This window comes from Equus przewalskii, chromosome 17, assembly GCF_037783145.1.
Source record: "Equus przewalskii isolate Varuska chromosome 17, EquPr2, whole genome shotgun sequence".
NCBI lineage: Eukaryota > Metazoa > Chordata > Mammalia > Perissodactyla > Equidae > Equus > Equus przewalskii.
This window is the reverse complement of record NC_091847.1, coordinates 76,188,741-76,214,993: the sequence shown is the minus strand read 5'-3', so window position 1 is coordinate 76,214,993 and position 26,253 is coordinate 76,188,741. Positions and strand designations below refer to the sequence as shown.

The 26,253-nt window shown below is 48.6% G+C and overlaps 1 protein-coding gene across 5 annotated transcripts in view; it reads right to left on the bottom strand.

Annotated features, from left to right (window-relative positions):
* The window catches only part of KIAA2012 (KIAA2012 ortholog), a 108,132-nt gene that overhangs the window by 57,781 nt on the left and 24,098 nt on the right, over positions 1-26,253 (bottom strand). For 2 of the 5 annotated variants that reach the window (XM_070580749.1, XM_070580750.1), the window contains exons 3-11: positions 25,142-25,301; positions 22,260-22,415; positions 18,502-18,641; positions 17,261-17,444; positions 16,509-16,651; positions 13,913-14,081; positions 11,281-11,427; positions 8,283-8,453; positions 5,857-5,964 (exon numbers count right to left, since the gene is read on the bottom strand). In XM_070580749.1, the coding sequence (XP_070436850.1) occupies positions 5,857-5,964; positions 8,283-8,453; positions 11,281-11,427; positions 13,913-14,081; positions 16,509-16,651; positions 17,261-17,444; positions 18,502-18,641; positions 22,260-22,415; positions 25,142-25,301 (1,378 nt within the window). The remainder of the gene's footprint in view (positions 1-5,856; positions 5,965-8,282; positions 8,454-11,280; positions 11,428-13,912; positions 14,082-16,508; positions 16,652-17,260; positions 17,445-18,501; positions 18,642-22,259; positions 22,416-25,141; positions 25,302-26,253) is intronic. The other 3 variants (XM_070580751.1, XM_070580752.1, XM_070580753.1) reach the window with 2 other exon arrangements.

Below are 26,253 nucleotides of genomic sequence, written 5' to 3'. Positions count from 1 at the left end.
GTGTACTCAAGTACATGGGGGGGGGGGTCTGCCCAGAGGAATTTTAAATCTTGGAGAAGAAAGAAGAAAAAGAGTATAAGAGATAAGGGAAGTGAGGGAGTGCCTGGTGAGAGGGCCAGACAGTAGGAATTAGTGGAACCTAAGGAAGCAGCCATCGATGTGGGCTGAGGGGGCAGGTGAGGCGTCACAGAGAAGGTGGGACTTCAGCCAGTCCTTGAAGCCTGGGAACGTGGCAAGAGGGACTAGAGGCAGAATGATTTAGTGGGAAGAGCTTTGACCTCAGTGGGCGCAGGAAGATCTGGGTTTGAGCCTTACATTTGACACATAGAAGCTGTGTGACTTTGAGCAAATCACCACACCTCTCTGTGCCTCAGTTTCCTTATTCATAAAATGAGAGGGTTTTCAAACTGTGGTCTCCCAGCTCTGGCGGCTCTGCATGGACCCCTCCCCAGGAACTGTCTCAGGAGGGGACGAACTAGCTGGACTGTGGAGACGTTGGGGAGGATGCAGCCAGACCAGCCCCACTTCACCGGGCAGCTCTGCTTTTATCTGTCTGATCTATTGGTCCCTCAGCAAGTCTGTTAAAGTGTTTCCTCTGCTTAAGCCCTGAGGAAGGCAATGCCTGTTGCCTCCCAGCTCTAGATGTCTCTGAAACAGAACAAAGCAAGGGAGGTCTTCACAGGCTTCGCAGGCTCTGTACAAAAATGCAAGTCCCATCATATGCAAAAAATGAAGAGGAATTAAATATTCTTCAACATTTCATATTGATTTTTTTTCTTCCAAAAAAAAAAAATTTCTAGCAGATTCAGAGAGAACTATTATTTTTGATATTTTTCTTCTTTGGAAGGCGTAGAGTGGTGATGACCACATTTTCAGCCACATACGAGGTAGGGGAGTCTTTGTACTTGTAGGAATCGTGGGAGGTTTTTGTCGAAGGACAGGAGACTCCCTGGGGTGTCTAGTGGCTCTCAGAGCACCGTCCAGCGAGGGCTGCTTAGGCCGTGCAGGGGTCACTACGCTGAGGGACAGGACTTCCCTCTGAAGTCCGGACAAACATAGCCATTCCAACCTGCCCTGGGGTCTATGTGACCTCAAATTAGCCCCATGCCGAGCCTCATGGGAATCTCCCATAATTGCTGTAAGAAGAGTACGTGGGTCAGAGCTTGGTGGGGAACAGAAACCACCAGGTATTTTAAGAAGAAACAGCCTGTCTGTAGATACTTGGTGGTTACAAAGTTGCTGTGGCAACTGCCTCTTGACACACTCGGTCTTCCTGGGCTCACTTACCAGCATCAGTAGCCAAAAGCTTTGATGCCTCTGCCTCACTTCTGCCCTCCAAATTTCATGCAAGTGCATCTAATTGGCAGAACTTAATTTGCATCCAGCCCCTAAGTTATCTGGAAAATGTAGTTTTCAGCCTTCTAGCCTCTGCAGTACAGGAAGGCCCACTGGAAGGAAATGCTGGGTGCCACGTGACCATGTCCAGCCACGTTTTCCTTTATTTCAACATTTGACCTGAGATCACTGGAACTGTCAACATTATTTCTTATGGGTTATTAACAAACACTGATTGGGCCCAAGGGCCTTATTGCCACGCAGGCTTCCTGCTCCCTTCCTCTACTTCTCACTCAGAGATGGATGGATTGTGGACCCTACCATTCAGAAGCGATGTTTTGAAAATGAAAATAAGAACAGTCATGAATTATTGAATGGCTGAGAGCACGCTTCAGGATTTAGACAACAGAGCTACCCCAGCAAGAGAGTCTCCTCTGGAAGGAACCTTAGAAATCATCAGTTTAGTGTTTTCCAAAGTGTGTTCCAGAAACTATTAAGAACTGCACAATGCTTTGCTAAAAACAATAAAGAATTCAGTGCTCAAATAAGTTTGGGATACAAGGCATATTCTCAACGGGAGGAGCTGAAATTCACAATGGCCTCTTAGAGGCTCTGTGAAGTCCTGCCATAAGGAAACTTGCTAACTTTAGCCGCTGGTTTCCAAACTTATTTAACCTCGGAACCTTTTGCTTTTTACATAATGCCTGTCAACTTTCTGAGGAACTGGAGTTCTATGGGACACACGCTGGGAGGACTGGATCTGAGCCCAGCTCCTCTTTTCCCATATTAGGGAGCTGAGGTCCACAGCAGTGCAACTATTTGCTCCCAATCACAGATATCGCGGGTGGTAGAGCTGAGAATAAAGCCCAAGACTTTGGACATTTAGTCCAGAGTTCATTCTTCTTCCTGACTCTGCCTCATCTAAGGACTTCTCCTCCTTCAGATCTCCAGGCGTCTTCTCTAAAGCAACAGCTGCTAAGAGAAAGGCTACTCAAGAAAAATCATACTTTGTCAATGACCCTACCAACACGGATGGATTCTTTTACCCGTGAGCCCCACAACCAACATGACCACAAATGGCAAATGGAGAAAACAAAGAGAAAGCCAACTATTTAGCATATGTTTGCCCCCAAATCATCAGTGTTTTGAGACCAGCTGGATATTCTTGGCCCCTTCATCTTTCTGTTTACCAAATTGCAGACCACCAGGAAATGACACCAAGGATATTATGTATTACTGAAGACAAATTACCCCCACATCTAGTGACTTAAAACGGTAAATTTGTATTATATCTGACACAGTTTCTGTGGGAATCTGGGAGTGGCTTGTGTGTGTGCTTCTGGGGCAGAGCCTCTGGGGAGGCTGCAGTCACAGTGTCAGCCAGGATGTAGTCATTCGGAGGTTTCACTGGGGCTGGAGCATCTCCTCTCGAGGCAGCTCACTCACAAGCCTGGAAAGCTCGTTCTAGCTGTTGGCAGGAGGCTTCGGTTCCTTGCCCTGGGGACCTCTCCATAAGGCTGCTTGAGCGGCCTCGTGACGGACATAGCAGCTGGCTTTCCCCAGAGGGGTAATCCAAGAGAGAGAGCAAGGAGAAAGCCAGTCTCAGAAGTCATACGCCATCACTTCGGTCATATTCTATTTCTGTTAGAAGTGAGCCGCTGTGTCCCATCCACTCTCAAGGGGAGTAGAGTTAGGCTCTCCCCTTTGAAGGAACAAGTGTCAAAGAATTTGTGGACATATTTTAAAATCACCACGCCAAGAAAGAATTGCAAGAGAGAAGGAAGTTATTAAATGACCAAAAAATAAGGAACATTTTTGGGGTAAAAATCCATTTGGGACAAGAACCAGTGTTAACTGGAAACTCTGAAAGAGCTCAAGAATTTAAAGTGACATGGGACTGGAGTCCCAGCCTGAATCATCGGGACAGACATCCCTGAACTTCTAGCAGTAAGCCTTCTGAATAAAAGAATTTCTGAAAGAAATCTTCCATTGCTGCCACCACAACCAGGAGACTAGATGCAGGATTTGGATCATGGATAAGCAATTCAGAGCACATATCCCCTGTTTTGACTTGTATCCATCCAAGTTAACTTTTCCTTTCTTAAGCCTTTGAATTTTCTAAGTGCTGCAACATCCCGCCATGACCAGGAGGGTCAAATTCCAGCTCTAGTCTTCACAACTTTTTTTCTTTTTCTGAAGGTTCGTATTCATCTTTCTATGCTGTCTGAAAGCAAGATATCATGATCTAATTGCCTAAGAATTTATTCCAAATAGATGTTGACAGAGTCTGAATGTCTCCGAAAGATCAGACAGATCATATTCCCTTCTTACTCAAGATTTTTTTTAATTTAAAAATCCCAACTATGATTCCAAAAGAACTTTCCTTTGTGGCATCTGGGGTATTCAGTCAATCAACAAGCGTTTCTTGGACATATGATAAAGATGAGAGGTGCTCTAGACCTCGTGTAATATATTTGGGAGCTAAACAAAAAACAGATGCAGATAAATACAATAATCATAACAGTCGGATTGAGAGGGAGGAATGGGCTGAGGCAGTTGTATGAGATGAGGTGGATTTACTAAGGAGAATTTTCCAGAAAAGATGAGCCTTTGTCTGGAACATAAAGCTATTCTAAACATTTGGGGACAACTGGGCAAAGGCTGGAAGATAAGAGAAGGAAGACTGAATGTTTGGGCTTCCAAAGAGATGAGAAAAGGGTGGGCCTGAATAGAGTGGGAGATGAGACCGGAAGGGCAGGGTGGGCTGGTGACCAACCTGGATTTCAACAAACTGAACTGCAAAGATTTTGGTGTGATTGGAGCAAACCCTTTGCAAGAGTTGAAAATTTTTTTCAGCACACTGCTTCTCAAAACAAAACGAAACAAAACAACGAAAAAACTTTCCCATTAATGGAGACTCTCTGAAACCCAGATCTGTTCTATGGGCCCGCGTAGGGACATGTGGGTTTAAGGCTTTGTCCTACCTTCCAGGGCACATTCTAATCGCTGTCCAGAATGAAGGCCCGCCAGCTGTATATGGAGGAAAGGCTGAGAGAGGCTTGCCCGCCTGACTGACTGATTCATTCATTAGTTCAACAAGCTTACAGCGAATGACTTTAGGTTTGAGAGGCAAGCAGGATTAAATATACTGTTCACGGGACTGAGACAAGATGGCGGACAAGTCTCCATTTATTCAACGTAAGCTACATTTCTCTCTCTCTTGCTTTAGCGTGGAAATTATTGAGAGATTTTTCAATGAACATGTATCGTGATCCTGTTATGCATGTGTCAGGAACCGTGCCAGGTGCCAGGGATGCCAAAACGACTGAAACCTCATATGAACAGTGCGACAACACACTGAAGGCCTAAACATTTCCTTTTCTGCTTCCGGCTTTGCTTTGCCAGAGTCTCTCCTGGAACAGAGAGGACAGCTGTGCAGCAGGTGAACAGAACCATATTTGCTGTCCAGCTGCTGTACCCACAGTGTCACTCTGACACTGGCCTCCACCTCTCTAACTCCTGCCTCCGCCAATGCAGAACCAAGTTATTTCCATACTCACAGCACAGGATAACCCAAGTGGTGGTGGAAGTGCTTTAAGGTTGAATTTGGAACTAAATGCATGCTAGTTTCTGGAAACCCATGCACTAGGCCGCTGCTTCAACAGCAACAGACGCAACCTGTGAAATGCAGCAACAGTCAAGGAGCTTCCCAGCTGGCGGCAGGGCAAGAGTCAATCCCTCATTTCAGACAGGATGAGGACCCTGGACACAGGGAGGGACTGACCCCAAGTCATCTGACAACACAGAGGACAAGCCAGGGCTGCTCAGATCTCCTGGCTCTGAATCCACGCTCTCTTTATTGAGCCGGTTGAGACACAGCCCACTACAGGAGCACAGATTTTGCTCTCTCTCATCAGACCCCCTGCTGGCCGTCCGACTCATGCATACACGTCATAATGGATCCCAGGAGGTTGACACTCAGCACCCTCGGACTTCATTTTTTTTCCTCTGCAAAACGGCTATTACCCAGAGCCAGCATCTCTTTTCCAAAAAGTTAACATGCCAGAAGGGTTTTTGGAAACTGCCTCGATAGCTGTCAGGAGCCAGAGGATTCGCAGTAATAAACCAACGCATACCACGAGGATACCTGCTTGGCTTACCAATTAGCCACCTCCGCCTCTGGAGGGCGGTTGGAGAGAAGAGAAAAGGCAGTGTTTAATTTGGGCAAAAACCAAAAGGGCTTTATCATTCTCATCAAGGCATCAACAAGGCACATTATACCTCCTCCAAGCCATTCCACGGGAACGTCTCCCTCCAGATACTCCAGCAAGAGTCAACTTGTTATGCAAACATTGGGTTATTGTGTCTGAGCTACAGAAGCACCTCTGTGTCAGCGAGGGGGGAGAAACTGGCTGACTCGCGTCTGTTTTTAATGATGTCTCTGCTGCTGGGAAGTTTTGGAAGCTGCAGGTAAAACCTTCCGCTATGAAAACGAGGCCGACCCGGGATGGATCGTCTTACCTTCCCCACACAGAAGCTCCTCGGTTTGGGTAGGCCCTGGGATGGACAGGCAGACGTTTTCTCCATCTGGACCCAGCAAAAAGTGTCCCAGTGTGGGGTCTCTGGAATCTTTTTGAAAACAAGCACAAACATGGGCAGTGTCAGCGTGAGTGCAAGGGAGGAGGCTGCGCCCGCACCGTGCTCCCCGAGTCCCCAGCAGACAGACGCAGTGAGCTCAGGGCCCGCCAGAGCCCAGGGTCAGCCCCACTCCTGGGATCCGGCAGGAGTCTGGAGGCCAATGCAGGATGAACAGGGTGGGCTGCCACCAGCCCCTGTCACGCCTTTGTGAGAACCTGGAGGAGGTGGCCCCTCGGGGCTCAAGCAGCCCTACAGGGCAAGGCTGGGCTGGTGAGGGGCACCCAGGTGAAGGACAGGGGGCCCTTTCCTCCAGGTGTGTGTCGCCCACCTGGGCAAGGGCTTGGTGAGTCCAGCCTCTGCTTCCCCTCTCTGTCACATGCCTTTGTGCCGTTCTCCGCATGGACAGCCATCCCCTATGGCTCAAATGCTGTGACTGCCAGTGACTCCAGGGGGCTCAGGCCAAGGAGAAGGAAGTTGTATTTCCCTCAGACGCTTAGAAAGATTGAAGGTGTTTCTGTAACCTTACCTTCCCCATCTCCAAGGCAAAGGGGTCAGGAGCAGAGCTGGCCACGAGTCACGGCACACGCTTATAAGTACACAAACACACGCATGCACACAGAGGCAACACACACACTCGAGAACACACACACATATTTACACAGAGGTATACATACACGTATATATGTACACTCACAAGGCAAGCACACACACACATACATGCACAACCACCCATATGCAAGTGTGTGTGCATGAACACACATATACCACACAGGCGCAAGGACACACACACAGCAACACTTGCACACTTGTGCACAGCATGCCTGCGTAATCACACAATCACACAGGTGTGCATGCCTGCACACAAGCACACACAGGCACACACGTATCCTCACATGTACCTTCATTTACACACTCAACGTATGCTCCTGAGGCTTCGGGCTGCACTCTTACCACAGTCAGGGCCCTGGCATTGCTTCTCCTCAGATTCTCCCTTTATAATGATGTCGGAGGAGGAGTGTGTGTGTGTGTGTGTGTTCGGTGTGATTTCTCCTGGGCTACCCAACCTCTTGGGAACACTGTCAGTGCTGGCGTGACTGCACCTAAAGTTTGGTTCCTTTGTATCTAAGTTGAGGGCATCGCTGCCGTGCGGGTCCAGAAGGAGGGGCCACAGGAGGAAGGCACCTGAAAGAAGAGGGAGAGAGAGAGAGAGAGAGAGAGGGAGGGAGGGGGAAGGAGGGGACGTGATGCTGACCGTTTTAGCCTTGAATAGAGAAGCTGCAAACACATATGGAGTCATTGATCTATGTATTTAATTTATGCTTACAGGGCTTCACCTGTCCATGCTTGGGGGCGGGGGGTAGACAGAGGCAGAGAGAGACGAATGGTGAGGCGTTCTGTGCCCGAGTGAGCATGAGATGAACAGGAAAGATGAGGGATCTGTTGTCTTCCTGGCGGCTCTTAGTGTCCTCCCCCCTGCCCCCGCCTCTCAGTGTGTGAGTTTCTGGAAGCTGTGACTAGGATTCTGCCATTAAGAGAGATGCTTTCCTCACATTGTCCGGCGCCCAACACACAGCATCTCCTTCATCTGGTGCTCCACTGGAGAAAGCAGCCCAACACTCCTGGCGGGAGGAACAGCTGGCTGGGCTGCACTTTCTAGAAAACATTTTGTTGGTTTCCAGCATGGCACCTCCCTAAGGGATTTTCAGAGGTAGTGTGGACTCTAAGCAATTTCTGCTTTATGAGCTGCCTTTAGCTCAAAGCCCCCACGGAAGCTGTCACTGCACCATCTTTGCATTATTGATCTTGTATAAGGACCTCAGTCAGTCTAAGTCATGGAGGGTGTGGGTGCTACCTCACCCTCCAGTGACAATCCAGTCCTTGTCTGTCTGTGAGCAGGCCTCGGGCTCTGCCCCGGGCTGAGGGTGGCCTCTGCCCGGGACTCTTCCTGTTGGCAGGGTCAGCAGGATCCCTCACCCCGGGGAGGGTCGGGCCTCGGTGTTGGGTGGCCCGGTCCATCCCATAGTGTGGCTCCCTGGGGACTGCAGGCAGCTGTGTCCTCACACTGCTGCTGGGAGGGAGGACAGCACGGAACAGTTTGGCAATGCGTGCAGGTGCAGCACACCCTTAAAACATGCACTGACTCTTTAGGAATACGCATGGTAAACATGAATCCCACTGACGTCGTCGTGAACACTGCTCATTTCCCCTTCAGTGGAGTGGCTCTCAGACAGCTTCATCACGGCTGCTGCGTGGCCCTGGAAGATGATTAAAATGAGCCCAGAGCCCCAGACAAGCCAACGAGTGATTACCTTGTCCTTCCGCTGGGAGTGTCCCCCGGGGCCGTCTCATGACTGGGGGGCCTGTGGGGCTGCTGTGCCCTGATGTCCTGGGACTGTCTGGGCCCCTCTGGCTCTCTGGACTTTTTCTTCCTTTAATCAGGGGCAATGGTGGGGTCACATTCTGGGGTGGGGCATCATCATCTTCGAAAGCAAAAGGAGACAAACACGAATGAGAGGACTTCTGGATCAGAAGGAGAAGGAAGCTCTCTTCTAAGTGGGGTGATGGCTCCTCCTGAAGGATGCCACCCATTCTCAACCTCGTCCCTTTTCCAGACCAGCTGTCTCCCGTGGCCAGGGTGAAATCACTCTTGGCCAGAACAGTGGCCCCTGGTTGAGGAACCCCCAGAACTGGGAGGCACTAAGCAGCAGTTGTTGTTACTCTCCTCATGTTGATGGGCTCCTGAGACAGAAGAGAGACGAGAGGGGCTGCAAGGTCCTTCCAGCCCACAGTGCAAAGGCTCTCACTAGGTGCCCCCCGGCTGCGGAGCTCACGAGATTATTGGCTACAGAATTCCAACCACAAAGCAAGTCTTCTAAGCAGAACCAATGCACACGCAACTCCTCTAGGTTTTAGCGTGCAAAGCAGCACCTCCTGGGGGCAGAGAGGGTATGGGGCAGATGACAAGGCTCCACACAGTGCGTCCTGCCCTCCCCTCCGTGCTCTCCTTCTCTTTTCTCAAATCAGCTGGGACTGATCTATGGAGGGTGAAACCCAGTAATCTGAGGGATTGAGACCTTGTCTTAATCTCAGAGAGTGTCTTTATTTCATGCTCAACACACGGTTGATGTTCGTGTTTAAAAGCCGGCTTCACACACAGTCTCAAAGTATTACAGGCTAGTTATTTGCTACGAAAGGAAAGGTGTCTGCCATGGAGAAATCTAGAGACACCACCTTTAACCAAATAGTGAAACTGAACACCACTGATAATGGAACAGATGATAACAGATGGAATAAATATACAGGGATATTTGTGTCCCCTGATGTGATGCACCGAGAAAGATGCAACATCACGTATTTGGCTCTTCTTGCTAAAGATGTCTGATCTGAATCTGATCACGAGGAAACAGGCAAATCTAACTTGAGGGTAATTCTGCAAAGCAACTGGTCTTCAAAACGTCCATGTCATGGAAAGCAAGACTGGTCAAGCGCTTGAGACGAAAAGATTCTGAAGAGGCATGACAGCTAAATAAGACGCATGATCCCGAGTTGAATCCTGGATTGATCAGAAAAAGAAAACCTCTAGGGAACGTTATTGTTATAATGAGAAATTTGAATATGGACTATATATTAGAAATTAGTGTTACACCAACGTTGACTTTCTTGATTGTGATAGTTGCGTTGTGGTCATGAGGGAGAACACCCTTGCTCTAAGGAGATATGTGCTGATAAGGGATGAAAGGCACAAAGTCTGCAATCTATCTCCCGATGGTTCAGCAATAGAATAAAATATGTATGTGTGTATGTGCACATACAAAATCTGGCTTCGTTTTTATAATGGTAGAGGTGAAATAATCCAGGGCTGAGCAAGTAAATGGGTATGGGCCACCTCCGCGGCAATGGGATGGTCACACTTCCTAGCTCAGATCACCCTTGCCCAGGGGCCCCTGTGTGAGGAAGACTGCCTTGAAAAACGGGACTCTCTGGATCTCTTTATGTGACTTCTACGAGGTTGGGTCACATACTGAACCGACTCACACCAAGGTACCAGGGACTTCTAGTCCGGCTGCCCCCTGGCAGGGTGGCAGAGGAGGGACAAGCTCTAGAGAGTCAGTCCCTGGTGGACATGGCAGCTCAAAACAAGTGGAGGGCAGTGCGAGGTGAATGACAGCAAAGACGAAATTCACTGGTGTGGCCTCCGACCCCAGTGGCTCGGGCTGTGCACCTGACGCTGAGGCTGCAGGTGGAAAGCTGCTCTCTGGTCCATTGCACATACCACATTGTATGTGGCCCTGGCCCATACAGTATTTGGATTTTTTTTGAAAAGAAAGGCTTTTTTTCAGTCTTTAGGATGATTAACTCTCACTTGAGAGACGGTGTAAATGAGCCCGTGTCCCTGTAATCAGAGGCGTTCTCAGAACTGAGACATCTCGAGAGCGTCCCAACCTGGGCTCATGGTTCTGTTTCTTCTGAAAGGCAGTGCAGCCCGATGGGGAGGCTGCTGGTGCGGGAGACCTAGCTCCCGTCCCAGCCGGGCCACTTGCAGCCGTGTCACCTCAGACAAGCGTTCTCTCAGGGCTTCCGTTTTCGGATCTGGGAAGTGAGGGTCAGATCCTTGTGAGGAGGAAACGAGATAAGATGTGCTAAAAACTAACCCAGTGCCTGGCACAGAGAGAACTCCATAAATATCAATGTTCCTCCTTCTCCTTCTTCTGACACCACTGGTCAGAGATCACTTAATGTTTGTGATACTGTCATCTTGCCCTTTGGAAAGGAGTTTCAGTTTTCTGAAAATGAGGCGCTTTCTAAATATGGCCCATTACTTTCAGCTTAGCCAACACATGAAAATACACACTTAGATGCACCCATGTGTGTAATTTCAAACGTCCATATGATGTTTTGAAAAATTAGAGTGAAGACTTTTATTGATATTGTGGACTTTTTAATGAATAAATAAACATCCCTAAACAGGTTAGAAATGAAATTTCATTGATTAAAAACATAGGATAAACCATAGAGCATGCAGCGAACTTTCAGTAAGTTTGGTGCCATTTTATATCTGCAACCAGAAAAATATTAGTAGGGGGACGATTTAATGAATAAATAACTTATGAGCTAGACACTAAACTGGTTCGATGACAGCACTTCAGTTAAGGCAGCTGCTGCCTGAACAAAAGACACCTTCGGGTGGCTGGGGGGAGCTGACCTCCCTTCCAGCTCCTTTCTCAGGGCTGGGGGTCCTTACGTGTCTTGCCTTGCTTCCCTGCTGGGTGAGAGTCTTGTGGAATGCTGGAGGGCGGGAGGGGTTACCTTGAGGCGAGAGTGTGTCCCTGCCGGAGTCCACTGGGAGATGCACTCTTAACATCCTTGGTCTTGCTAGGGACGTGCGCTTCAGGGGAGCCCTCCAGAAAGGCCTGGTCTCTTCTGTCTCTGCTCCTAACTCAGGGTGTGGAGCTCCTAGGAGACAATGAGAAAGCCAAGTTGTAGTAGACATCTGTGGTTTTTGCCAGCCATCTCTTCTTTTTGGGGATCCATCTCTCCCCTGCTCACACCATGTGGTTTGGGTGCAGCTGAGACCATTCCTTGACTCCAGGGATGGGCACGTGACTGCAGCCTGGCTAAAGAGACGCCTCATTGCTTTAGCCACAAGGATCGGGTCCAGGCACATAACCCAGTCAGAGGCAAATCTGGTACTTTTGCAAGAACTTTTAAGAGGCATATCCTTGCTACTGGGGTTAACAGGTGAGAGGTCAGTGTGGAACTGCAGGAGCCTATCTTGACCACCGTGTGGGGACAGCCTGCTTGAGAGGAAAGGCTAACAGAGCTGAGAAACTTAGACAAATAGTGCCCAGATGCCATTTTCTCAGACCTGGATCCAACTGAGCCTGGAGTTAGCTGGTCTTTGCACGACCAATGACACGAGCTCATAATACATTTCTTTTTTTTCTTAAGACAGTTTGAGTTAAGCTTCTGACACTCGTTACTGAGAGAGTCCTCACTGACTGACGTACCAAAGAAGGAAGAACGCAGTGCATTCACTTTCTCTGTACCTTATTCCTATTTTGCATTTGGCACTGTGTTGGCACACTCCAAGTGCCTAACAGCTTTAAGAATCTGGTTCCCAATGGCCTGGCGACCTTCCTTCTAGGGTCATCATGGAAGATACTCAGGATTTAATTGAATCCTGCTAATAGTCTTGTCTTTGTGTGTAGTAAGTATGTCTTTTTCTTCCAGTGTTTTGACATCTGGGACCTTACTGATCCTGGGGAGACTGTCCCCCCCCCCGAGCGCTAGCTGATTCCTAGAGATGGTAAAGGACCATGTGCGAGTTCACATTTCACATGCAAACCAACCAATCTAGAGCTCCTGACCCCCACAACCTCCGTTACCCAACTCTTACACTCTAGGCCACTACCCACTGCCTTAACCCCCCAGGGCCAGGTACAGACAGCGAGGGCTGTCCCCTGCCCCTGGAGCCTGCCCAAACCACTCAAACTAGCCAACCGCAAACCTGCTTAGCCTGCTTGCACTGCCTCGCCCACTCCTTCCCCCAAAAGGCAGTACTCTTGCCCATTCCCCACCTGCCAGCCCTTCTGCCTCCTGACTGACCCCGGTGCTTCCCCGTGTGGTCCTGCGTGGCCCGGCGTGCCCTCTCCTCTTGAGAACTCTGAGTAACAAACTGTCTTTTCAATGGCAATGTCTCCTGATCTGTCAGCCTCACTGGACCTGAATAATAATAAAGCCTACATTTAAAAATATTGGTTTTTCTTTTTTAAGGAGCCAAGTAACTTTTTTTGAAAGGTAAAATTATATACAGCAAAATGTACAGGGCTTAAGTGTACAATTCACTGAATTTCAACAAATGTATAAATCCATGCAACCAACCAAGGTTTAGAACATTTTCATCACCTTAGAAATTCCATTACGCACCCTTCCACTGACTGGTCTTTCAAGCTCAGTAGGTAAGCATTCTTCTTCATCTTGAGAATTCAAATAGCCACAGAACAAAAATTCTCCAAGAAATCAGTGGCAGTTGCTGCTGAAGTTTCTACAAAGCTCAGAACTAGGACTCCCTCAAAATTGGAGTCAGCTGTTTAGAGGGTCACCTTTGGCCTCACGCTGCCCAGAGAAGTCCTAGGAGCGAGAATGTGTCTTAGGCCAGGGTGCTGTGGGACGTCTTGGGAAGGTCAGAAAGAATTCCTCCTGGGGGTGTAGGGTCAGCCGTCGCTCAGAAGCCTCCTTCTAAAAGTCTTCCTAAGTCCCCTGTTGGAACTGATGTCTCCCTTACCCCTACTCTCTTAGCACTTTGCTTAGAAGCACAAAATCTCTGCCCTGACAAAGACTGTAGAAATCATCTAATGTTACATAATAACCTAATTCAAAATCAGGAAAATGGCTCTTCAGGCAAACTTTTATCTTTCTTTTATAAAATGAAGATCCAAAGACCCTTTTTACCTTGGCTGCCAGGAAACTCATCTAAATCCAGGGCTTACCTAAAGCAATGAATTCATCCCAGCTGTCTGATAACATCACTTCTCTGCTCCTTTTAACCAGTTTTTTTTTTTTCAATTTCAATTGTGCTGTTTTATATACTGTATTTATTTTTCATAAACTGCCTTAAAATTCTTGCACCTTTGTAACATCTGTGGTGCATCCGACTTATTTGTGTGTATGCCTGACTTCCATTCTCTTCCACAGTTTAGCAGAATGCACTGCTTAATGAAGGGCTCAATAAATATTTTAAAAATTGAGTTGAATATGAACAGAGAGACCTACTTCTGGGCTTATTCTTTTTCCTTCTTTTAAAAAAAAGTTCTCTGAAGAGGATAACCCTGGGGAGGGTCAGCCATGGTTTGGGAGAGGGCTGCATTAGCCGGTCCCACACCCGGAGCTTCCTGGCCTGCCCGAGCTCCCTCAGGAGACCCGTCCCGAGGGGACCTACCTCCTCTGCGGGGTTTTTCTTTTGGAGGTTGCTGGGTGTGGAAGTGAATCTCCACGGGGAAGATGAAGAGCTCTGCTGGGGGCTCCTGGGCTTTAAGTCCACTCCCCAGGGGGTCCAGGACCCTGGGAGGTTCTTCTGAGATAGGAGGTAATTTCAAAGCTTTTGGTGCCTGAGAAAATTTAAAAATAAAACAAAACCCATTAGGGCAGGTCTCTAAGCCCTGCTGCCTGCAGGGGACAAATGACAGGGAATCTTATTGTGTCTGCAGCACCAGGAGCTGCTGGGTGAGGTGGCTTCAGTCCCCATGGCTGAGAAGCAACGCTGACCACCCAGGTAGCCGGGAGTCTGTCTAGGGAGCTGCCCCCAGCCTCTCGGGAGCTCGGCTGTACCCTGTTAATCCAGCCTCTGACTCCTCAGAGGAGCACAAACAGATAAATTCAAGAGCCTTTGGGAGGAACTACGGTCTTTCTTCACCTTGCAGCTGGGGAAACAGCCGGCTTGAAACGATGCAGCAGAGATTTCTAAGTACAGAGAGAGAGAAATCTTGGCATCTGTCGTCAAGGGGAAAAAGCAAAGCTCAGAACGTTGACTGTGCAACCTTTTAGGGAAGAAAGGGTGGAAAATAAGACTATGCGTTTGTCTGCTTACCCCGTTTACCCCTCAGCCTCCACACCCTCCTCTGCAAAGTGAGAGCAATCACCCCAGCGGGGCACAGGGCTGCCATGAGGATTGAGCGAGCTAGTTACACGCAGTCACCGTCGTGTTTGGAACTAGGAATATTTCTGTGGTATTTCTTTGAGAGCAGAGTCTTCTCTCATTAGGGTTTAGTACCCAATCTCCCCACCAGCAGGATACCTAGGCGTCCCTACGCTTCCGCAATACGAACACGGCTAAAAAAGCATCTCCGTGTGTCAGGATCTGCCACGACTCTAACCCAGTTTTTTTGCATCCAAAAAGCCTCAAAACACGTGTCTATATGTATACATGCGTATCTGTGCACAGAGAGACACACACAAGGGGTACTACTTCGAGCCTCCTGTTTCCAATTACGCAGAAGTTTCTGGAAATTTCTCCTTGTCGTCTGCAGCTTTTAACACATGAACTCCGCTCTAGGAAACACATCTTTGTGCTGGGCGTCAGGGAGTCCAATTTCACAGGAGGAAAAATAAAAACGGTTCTCACTGTTTTAGTGCTCGAGAAGAAAAAAGATCAGAGACATATGTAACCATCCTCCGTGCTTAGAGTTGAATGAGGAAGGAAATTTAACCAAACACACGCAGGGAAATATTTATAATTTCACGACATTAAGAAAATGATTAAGCAGACGTGTGCACATAGGCTCTCTGTGTTCCTGGAGGCCTTCACTGTCCAGGTGCCAGCTGCCCACCAACTGCCCTTTTCTGAACACTGACCTGGTGCATTTTGTTTGACAAGGTTTGCATTGAGAAATCGATGTGGAAAAACTCAGATGATTTGTGTGAGGTATGGCCGACAAACCAAGCCTTAATTTCTTTATTCTAATTAAAAATTTACCGAGTTTTAATCTAGTGGAAAATTTTGCTTTCCTCTGCTAAACCACAGGCATGGGTTGAAGGCAGGGACTCCTGTCCTCTGAGCCTGGCTCGGTTCTGGGCTGACCCGGGGTGTGAAATTGAGGGCTTCCCTTAGGCCTGCCGTTTACTCCTGGTCCAGATGCACCTGGGAAGACAGAGGCCCTTCTGGTGTGGATGGAAAGGTTTAGGTCAGCTTAGACACAGGAAATCTGAGAAAATCCTGAACAGACTGAAAACAACCTCCCCCACTGGCTCCAGGACCACCCAGGGCTCCTCCAGGGCCATTTCCCATGACGCGTGTCCCCACAGTTAACCAACACCGCTGCAGCTCCCAATCGGACACAAGACGCTCTCACAGACAGGCATCACCCCCTCGCATCCTTCCAGCAGCCCTAAGAGTTGGCCTCATTATCCGAGCACACAGATGAGGTCACTGCAGCTCAGAGGGGCGAGTGACCTGCTCAGGCTCACAGCCGCTACAGGGCAGAGCGTTCCGGAACCCTGTGTGCCCTGCTCAACACAGGTACCTCCAAGCCACCCACTTAGAATGCAAGGCAGGACCCGGCCAGAGACAGCAAAGGACTTCTCTAAGGAAGCAGGTGTACTTGACGTCTGAAGGAGTTGATAAACTTGCAAAATTTGCCGTTTATTTTCAAAGGCGACAGGGCCTCAATTAAGCAAAACCATTGCTGGATTCAAAATCTCCAGCATTTTGAGTTTGAAGTGGGTCAGTTTCTTACAAGCTCAAATTCTGTCCTCACAGGTTTGCAGGTAAGCCCCAGCCCCTTAACAGAACAAAGGGTTCCGTTGCCACCAGAAAGTGAGGAAATAGCGTATGCCTTGGGGTAGAATCGGGGCAGCTGAATTCCTTCACCCGTCCTTCACTATTTTCAACGTTTAGTAAATTACTACAGCTTTGTCCCAGCTCCACACGGTGAGCTCAGAAGCAAGCAGGGCCAGTCCTCTGCTGGAGGCAGCCCCTTGGAGTCACTTCATTTCCAGATCGAGAGTGATCTCTTACACACACACACACACACACACACCTTTTTCGTCTTCACTTCCCCAGGCGTGCTTTTTTCTGAGGCGGTGCTGGATGCTACAGGCGGGAAAAGGCACCTTTCAGCTGGAGGCTCCGGGAACAAGCGGCTGCTTCTGCCCTTGTGGAGTTTCCTGTCGCCCTGTATGTCTGTGGGAACAGGAGAGGATGAGAGCTGACCAGCTGCAGGCATCTGGACGGACAGTGGACTTTCCACTCTTTCTGCTTTGGGGTCAGTGGGAGGCAGAAGGAGGGCCGGGCACCAAGGCCACCACGGCTTTGGCTGAGCAGGTTCGGGGAGCCCTATTCTCATTATCCGGGTTGGGTTCTTGCTGGCTGAGTCAGACAATGGAGAGAATGAACCCCTAATAATAGCAGTTAATATGTGTTAAGTGCTAAATGTGGGACAAGAATTATGAAAAGGATTTTACATGCATTAACTCCATCTCTGCAGTAGCCTTATGGAAGTATTATTACTACCCCCACTCCACAGACAAGGAAACTGAGCCTCGGTGAGATGAAAGAACTTGCTCAAGATCAGAGCTGGCAAGTGGGGGTAAGCTGACCCAGGTGGTCTGATTGCAGGATGTGCCGGTGGAGTGCTAGGCAATGGGGAGTCTCATTCCCACCTCCGACTGGACTTTGGCTGCTAGTCTAAGTGGCACGAGGAGGTGACACTCTGAGTGCCTCCGTGTTCTCCAGTGAGCTCTGCTTGACTAGGCTTACCCAGATCAACAAGCAAGATGTCTGGCTTCTTACCGCTGAGGTCTGCCTTCCTGTTGGGGAAGGTGCCTCTGCAGAACGTAATGTGGGGTTTGTCACTCAGGAGCCAAGAATGGGCAATGTGGGCGTGCCCACAGGCCCTCCTGGAGGTCGGCTGCCAGTTTTCATCGTGGCTTTCCTTCAAAGCCTGTGCACGGTGCTGATTCTCTCCGGCTGTGTCCTAGAGAACGACAGAGACACACTCCTGTGAGCAGGCTTTTGTGAGGGGACGAGCAGATTCCTTTAAGTCAGACCTGTGGCTAGATTTGTGGTTCTAAGGATTAAATTTCCTTTGCAACCTGGGAAGAAAAACATGCCTATAATAGCAAGATCTCTAATGCTGTTCATTACAATAAAGCATGTTATTGTTGATGAGAGAAAGGATGACATTTAACCATGCCTGACATATACTGCCTTCTTGCAAGAAAAATTAAAAATGAAAATGAAGCGCTAGCGTCACTGTCCTTCTCCGTCACGGGCCGTCTCTCCCCTCTCCCCTCCGTGGTGTGGCACTTCTCTTCTCTGCCTTCTCAGTTCTCATGGGCACAGAACCTTCCTCTAAGTCAAACGAGTTTATTCAAGACAGGAGCCTGTGTTGTCTCTGCTGCTCTGAACCACTCTCATCTTGTACACACACACACACACACACACACAGAGGCCTTAGAGTTTAGAAAGCATTTTTACATTTTAGCTCATTTAATCCTCATCGGAGCCTTGTAAGATACATATGATAACAGCTCCATTTTACAGAAGAGAGCGTCCAGGCTCACACTTAGTTAGGTCTCCCGGATGGGCTCGCCACAACCAGTAAGATGGAGACCTCAAACCGAGGCTTCTCCAACTCTGAGGCCGAGAGCTCTTTTTTTCTAGAGAGGACTACAGCTGCCACGACGCAGTGAAGAGTGTTGGGAGGCTGTGTGGTTAAATAAGTTTGGAAAACCATGAGTCAAAGTTAAAGTGGCTACTTTAGTGACAGAACTTCTCAAAACAGTGCACTGTGACCCTCTGCAGGAGAGCGTGCTACACGGCATTTCCCAAACGTATTTGGCTATGAAACCCTTTTATGGTGGAGCATCTGGCAATGCTAGGCTCCCACGGGTGACACTTCGGGAGACAGTGGTCAAGAAGGTCAAAGCACTCTTCTCTTCTCCGGAGAACCCCGAGAGATGGTGAAGGGAGGAAGCTTCCCGCATGAAGTCAAGAAGAACGACGGCCGGGGAGCCCGTTAGAAACGGTACCTCGGCCAGCACTGCCTCTTCCCGCCAGGGCTGCTTCCTGAGTGGCGGCAAGTGAGTCCCCTGGCTGCTGTGGTTCTCGGGTACAGAGCCTTGGTCCACGAGTCCAGCCCCAGCTTCCCCTTCATCCAGGCTCTGTTGACCTGCAATGGTGAACAGCGGGTCAGCCTGGGAACCCCAGAGAAGGGCAGGGTCCTCTTAGCTGCTTCCAAGCCGCCTCCCTTCTTGCTTTTCTGAGCAAGTGCTGGGCAAGGCCCTTGTTCCTCCTCCTTCCCTGTTCCTGTCTTTCTGCTAGCTCTCCGCGAGGGCGGCAGCCAGAGCAGGGACAGAGCTGCGCTTGGAGTCAGGCTGCTCAGGGCTGACTTTTCATCTCTTGGATTCAGTTTCCTCATCTGTAAAATGGGGATACTGGCTTCTTGCCCTCTCTTCCTTGCAGAGCTGTTTGGAGCTCGAATAAGAGAGTGAGTGGGACAGCCCTTTGTAAGCTGAGGGGCTAGTGGGTGACAGCAGTATGATCGTGGCGGGTGACCTGCCGCCTTGCTCTGCTGTCACTGAGCCGCTCGGTCTGAAGCGCCTGACTTCCTGGGCTGCCTGCTGGTTGTTTTCTTGGGGACAAAGCTCTGCCGAATGCACAGCGGTGGGACTACTGCTTAGCCCTCTGCACGCACCCTGCCTGTGCAGCCCTCGGGAAGGATCTGAGTCAACCGATGACTCGGGCATAGCTCATAAATCTTTCATTGATGGTTGAAAGGGTCCTGCAGCTATTCTCCTCGCTCACTTGAGGGAGATTTACTGCTGAAACAGCCTGGCAAACCTCCCTGGTTTGGAGCCGCTTTAGCAACACCTCCACGCTCAGCGTGCAGCTCCGTGGAACAATGTGGGGTTGTCTTTCATCGGGGGCCCTGGAAGCCTTCAGGGGCCCTGCATGTGTTGGAGCACGGGGCTTCTGCAGGCTCCCGGCCAGCCTACCTTCCCTCTATACTCCCCAGCCCTCATCATTCCCTACATCATTCCCATCCTTGGTGTCGTGGGTCGAGAGCCAAACGCCCATGTGTGGGCTACTCCCTCCCTCGGGCTCTCCTGCCTCTGCCCGTGGCTCCTGAAGGGCACTCCGGGTCTGAGCCGAGGCCGAGTGTTGGCGGAACAGAGGCTCACTCGGGCTCGGGGTGGAAGGGGGCTGCTCAGGTCTTAGTGGCCCAGGGAAGCCTGGGGAGTCCTGGGAACCCCTCAATCTGAGGAGGTCTTGGGCCATGTAAGGCCTGTCCCCAAGAGGAACTCAACTCCATACAGGGTGTGGCCCTAAAGACCTTTTTGTGTATTCTAGATGATTCTTTGGGGTCAAGCCAGACTTTGGGTCCATCCTTCCTAGTCAGATTCATCTGGAACCGAATCATTTGTGAGCGTAGAGGAAGTGGAACTGGCCAAGTGGGTAGGGGGATACAGAGAGGCATTCTCCCCCTTGGCTAAATCCCAGGGAATATTGTGTATATGACTCAACCTGTGCGAGGGAAACCAAGATTCTTCTCAGTAAACACCATCGGGCTCATTTTTAAGTGCTCAATAGAAACAGATTTGCAGGCAAGGCCTTGGAAGTTTCAGTTGTTGAAAGGAGGCCACAAAGCTTGGTCTCTGTATTTCAAATATGGGTCCCGATCACCCAAGTCATGTGCACTGGGGTGGCAATTCTGAGCTCCTGCAGAGCTTTCTGCCTCTGCCTTCTCCTGCGATTTTCTACAACAACCCAGGGAGGGTGGAAGGCAGACACCATTTCACCCATTCTACAGATGAGCAAACTGAGGATGCAGGGAGCATAAGTGACTTGGCCAATGTCACATTACTGGGGCATCTGGAATTTTCAGCCAGTACTTTCGCTACTTTCACAAATAAAGCGTCTGGCAAGGAGAGGGAGGCCAAAGGGAGATCAAGTTAAAACCAATAAAACCATCAGTCTGGGTTCAAGTGACAGCCTCTGAGCTGTTTTCACTTCTTTATGAATTGATTTTTGGTCCCTGTGATCATGGGCAAGAGGGCATTGCAATTAGTTAGTAATCATACTTAACAAACACAAGCTGGGGAGGTCTATAACTGACATTTATGGAGCATTTACTGTGTACATTAGCCCATGTAACTCCCACATCTGACCCTGGGAAGTAAAGGTGGGTGTGGTCATCTCCATTTTATAAATGAGGAAACTGAGGCCCACGGCCTCATGAGGTCACACGGACGGAATCTGGTGCTAATGGCCACATGGTTAATCACCAGTCTACATTGCCTCTCTGTTTTCTGCCTGATTGGGACAGCTCCTTGGTGTGTGGCATCAATTAGGGAGGTCACTTTATCCCTTAAGTGTGCAGTGTTGACCCACCCAAAAAGTGGAAGTAGTGTGGTCCACTGTCCAGTATTTTTGGATCCTAGGGCATCGTCTAAGGATATTAGCTGGAGACAGTAGGATTTTTGAAGATAGAGTGCATACGGCAATTGCTAGGTGGGGTGTCACCTGGGGAAGGGCAGCAGGTCCCAACACAGGAGTGCTACCTGGGTGAGTTCAGCACTGCCAGGACATGGACGGCCCAGAACCTTGATCTCTTTAGTGCCCCAGAATCAACTGGTCTCAGGGGTGTGGACCCACATTAGCAGAGTGCATAGAGACTGGTGTAAAGAGCAGGATATTAATTTACAAAGAGAGGAGTGATGACTGACTAGCATGTCTCCTGCAGGTGAACTGCCTCCGGACAGGTTATGACCGAAGTTCCCTGCCGCCAGAGTCAAGACTCCAGGGAGGCGCACGGCAGGAACGTTTAACGGCACAGCCTCTGAGAATCTGCCACGTTCTCCTCCACTCCTCGGATAGACCAGATTCTCTACTTATTCTGACCAGATCCTCTGCCAGGGACAGGGCTTGGTTAGGCACTACCATTGTTTCTGGAAAATTCCTTTTTCATTTCAGAAAAATTAACTTTATCTTATGTTAGGTTCTTATTCTTTCCTTCCCTTTTCTCAAAAACCGTGCTACTAGGCAAGGCCCTATTCTTTGTACATTAGCACTGCCCAGTCATCTTTTCCCATCTCCCTTAGCAAAGGCAACTTCTGGCTCTTTCAATCTTCAGGTTCCCAAGAATAATACTGACATGTAAAATCCCCATAGTCCCCAGCAGCTTACAGACAGCTCACAATAATTTTCTGTGGGAAACGAGGTAGGTCTTCTCACACCCATTCGAGCAAACAGAAGCTCAAAGAAGTTAAGTGACTTGCTCAAGGTCTTATATCTAGTAAGAGAGAGAACAACCATTGCAATCCAGATTTCTGGCTCCCAAACTTGTATTTTTCTCAAGTGAGATTGTCACAAAATTACAGGATTAAAGAATGTTAGAGTGGAACAGGCCTAAGAAATCATCTAAAATCTGGAGTCTAGACTTGAACCGTTTGATATGGTAGCCACTAGCCCCATGTAGCTATTTATATGTAAATTAATTAAAAGTAATTAAAATTTTAAAACTCAGTTTCACAGTCACACTACCTACATTTCAAGTGCTCAGTAGCAACATGCAGCTAATGGTTACTGTATCGGACAGCACATTCGGGCATTGAACATTCCATCACTGCAGAAAGTACTGTTAGACAGTGCTGGTCTAGACTAATCCCCTCATTTTACAGATGAGGCCAATGAAACCCAGAATCCCTAGACTCTATTTTGGGAAACTCCATTTTAAGGTGTTAGAAATCCAAATATTTGAGAACTGGTCATAAAAATCAACATATACCTTGTTCAAAAGATTTTCCTTGTTGAATCCAAAATGGAGGGAAGACAGGCAGGAGATGGTATTTTGGGGGTACCCCTGAAAGATCCTGTTGTGGCCTGAGATTCTTTGATACATTAAGTTGACTGTCCTGGAGCAGCACAGAATCCTTGAGGAATCCTGAAGAGCAGGTCAGGAGTTACTGGTAGAAATAATGATCACCAGTCTGCAGGTCTGGAGATAACTACACGGTTCCCCACTTGCACTAGTCTTGGCTTGGGACATTTCCCATTAAGGATGACAATTAGAAGACAAGAGGGATTAAAAAATCAGATGGAACCCAGATATTTATCCAAAGAGCTTGAAGTCAGCAATCCCAAAAGTCCTATGCACCCCAATGTTTATTGCAGCACTGTTTACAATAGCCAAGATGTGGAAGCAACCTAAGTGTCCAGCAACAGACGAATGGATAAAGAAGATGTGGTACATATATACAATGGAAAACTACTCAGCTGCAAAACAGAACAAAATCATTCCATTTGCAATAACATGGATGGACCTTGAGAGAATTATGTTAAGTGAAATAAGCCAGCGAGAGAAAGATAATCTGTGCATGACTCCACTCATATGAGGAATTTAAAATTATGGACTAAGAACAGTTTAGTGGATACCAGGGGAAAGGTGGGGTGGGGGGTGGGCACAAAGGGTGAAGTGGTACAACTACAACATGACTGACAAACATTAATGTACAATTGAAATTTCACAAGATTGTAACCTATCAATAACTTAATAAAAATTTTAAAAAAAAGAATAAAAAAAAAAATCAGATGGAACCCAGAGAGCCATGTGTGTGTTTCTTCCACTCCACCATTCTCAAGGGTCTCCCTGGTGGAAGAAACATGGCCACTTCTTTGGGATTGAGTAAAAGTTTCCTCCTGCCTCAGGAGAAGAATCCAACGGTTTCTCCTGGACATATCCTGCTTGCTTCTGTAGGCCCCATGATTCTCAATCCAGTCATTCTACAAGTATTTATTGAGAGCTTACCAATGGGCCTGCCCCTCTACAAGGTGGTGGAGTAGATACGGAAGAACCAGACACAGGTCCTTCTTAAAGGCACTAACAGTCTGTTGGAGAGAGAAAACTCTCCTGTGCTCCACTGTGTGGCCCCAAGTGTCAGGATGATATAAGGTTAGACAATGAGGAGCTCAGTATTGGCTGGAGCCGTCAGAGAAGTCTTTGTAGAAGATGTGGACCGGAGTGGGAGGATTTATCACCGGAGTGGAAAGATGGGACTAGAGAATATACTAGCATGACAAAGGTGGTGAGCTCTGAGATGTGAAGAGAGGGGGTGGCAGAGGTCATTGGGCCAGTGATCTCATCCCAGAGTCTTGCCATTGCCCCTCCAGCTTGAGGGTCTCACCCTCAAGAGGGGCTCTGGTGAGGAATTATGGCAAGGGGTGCAAGAATGCACAGACACATGGATCTTTTCTTAAACCACACATTGTAGCCATATGACTTCCACAGAGGGGTCTGAGACATCTTTTGATGTTAAGAGGGGCTCTTATCCTTGAAGATGTTGGGCCTAGATTATGGGGCAGTGACCTGCTCTGCCCTCTGCTCCACCCAATGATAAACATATCTTTGGTTAAGAAGCTCTTTCTCACAAGTGTTAAGTAAATGGAACTGCCTGTAACTGCGGGCCTGCCATGAAAGTAAAACCAGTTACTGGACAAGCCCACACCTCTCATTTTCCTTCAAGTCATCATCTTATTGGAAAGAGAGTTGTTTTCTCTCCTTTCCCAAGGTAAACCTATAAAGCAAGAAGAAAGTCAGTCTTGCTCTGGTCCTGTCTGTTTGTTGGTGCTGAAGAAATGGCAAACAGCTCAGTAAGCACTGGCAAATCCCACTGCTCACCCCGTTCATCCCCAGTACGTTTGCCAAATAAAATACAGGATGTCCAGTTAAAATTGAATTTCAGATAAACAAGGAACATTTTACAGTAGAAATATGCCCCAAATAGCACAAGTTTAACTGTGTGTGTGTATGTACTACATCTGGCAACTCCATGCCCCAATCATTTCCTGTTTTCTTTCTTGCTTTCTTTTTTGCTGAGGAAGATTTGCCCTGAGCTAACATCTGTGCCGATCTTCCCCTATTTTTTTTGTCTGTGGGACACCTCCATGGCATAGTTGGTGAATGGAGTAGGTCTGCACCCAGGATCTGAAACTGCAAACCCGGGCTACTGAAGTGGAGCGTGCAGAACTGTAACCACCCAGCCACAGGGCCCGGCTCTCCTGTTTTCATTTTTAAACCTTTACAGAGTATGTTTGGGGTCTCTGCTCAGCAGAAGGGTGTCCATCTCGCTCCTCAGTGGATTGTGCTGGAGAGCCGCCATCTTTAAGAGGACGAGGCCCAACATTTTCACTTCCTGCAGGACCTGAGATCACCTCAGAAGGGGAGCTGGGGAGTGTTAGGAAGAAATGGGAGCAGGGGGTGTGGGGAGGGTCTGGCTTCTGGTCCCAGCTCTGCTTTTGGCTGAATGCTCTCGGACAACTTACTCTGCCCCTCTGGGCCTCTTTTTCTTTCTCTTGTAAAAGATAGGGATTGAACTGGAGGATCTGGAGTCTGAGGAGGAAAGGGTGGGAAGAAGGTTCTGCTTGGGATGTGGAGTGTGAGGCTGCTAAGAGGAGCGAGAGGGACTTCGGGCTGGAAGCTCCTCTGCAAAGGTTGGGGAGGATAGAGAGTGGGTTATAGAGGCCCATGGGCTACTGAGCTTGAGCACCTTTGCTTGAACACAAAATTGCTCCTGAAATTCGGCGTTTTAGACCTTGATGGAAAACACACTTTCACACCAGGACGCGAGGCGGGGCAGCTCGGGGAGCACGTGCTCCCGTTTCCCCACTGACCTGTGCTCTGGAGCCTGGACACGCTGTCAGGGGGCCATGTCCGCAGGAGGCCGCGGAGGTATCTCTTGGCCGAGTACCCAGGCTGGATCTGCCGGCGGGCCTGGCTCTCTGGTTGGCTTCGGAAGTGGAGGTACGGTTGCCAGGCTCTGTCCTGTGCCCTCTGTGGGGACACCAGTCGGGAAACAGTATGGCTGCTGAGCCCTGGGCCTCCCAGGGATACAGGCCGGTTAGCACAATCCTCACCAGTAATCCCGGAGACTCCCGGAAGGCACCAGAAACAGATGCCTCAGCCAACAGACATAAACCGAGAGCCCACACGGCAAAGCTCTGAAAGGCCCTGCAGATTTGCAGTTGGAAGAAGGAGAAATGAGAAATGCCAGACCCCATCTTGAGACAGAACATCAGAAAAGGATAAAGAGCCTCAAAAGAGAACACATTACTTAGTTCAGCCTGTGGAAATCATTTTAGTGCCTTAAAAAGTGGCCTTGCACAGCAGTGGGAAAGCCCACTTGACAACGCGGCATCGGCATTCAATGTTTGTGATGTGAATAATGGAACAGACAAACTGTGTCCGTGTTCACGGGGAGCCTGGCCTTTTGAAAATATCTGGCTCTGCTGCATTTCATGTCAGCCAGGGAGAATTTTCTGGGAACCTACCTGCCACAGTCAGTCCCAATTTGCAAGATCTTGTGGGGAAAACATGTGAATAATAACATCTTACATTTGGCTAGAGATTTATATTATACAAAGAACTTTCACCTCATTATAGTCCTTTAAGGGGGACGAGTTAATATTACAACCACTTAAATGATGCAGAAACTCTCTAAGGATGACCAGTTAAGCACAAGAATAGCAAACATGTGGTACTTATGTTGACATCTCTCCACTGCCCTTGTCAGTGGCAGACATCACCAATCGATCACGGCATTCTTGACTGATGAACTGATTGTGACCTTGGAATCCTTCTCTTTTAAATTGAGGCATAATTTAATGTCCAGTTTAATAAATCTGACAATTGTATACACGTTGTAACCACCACACAAAACAAAATACAGAACATTTTCGTCAGCCCAGAAAGTTCCTTTATGCCACTTTCTAGTCAATGTCTCCCC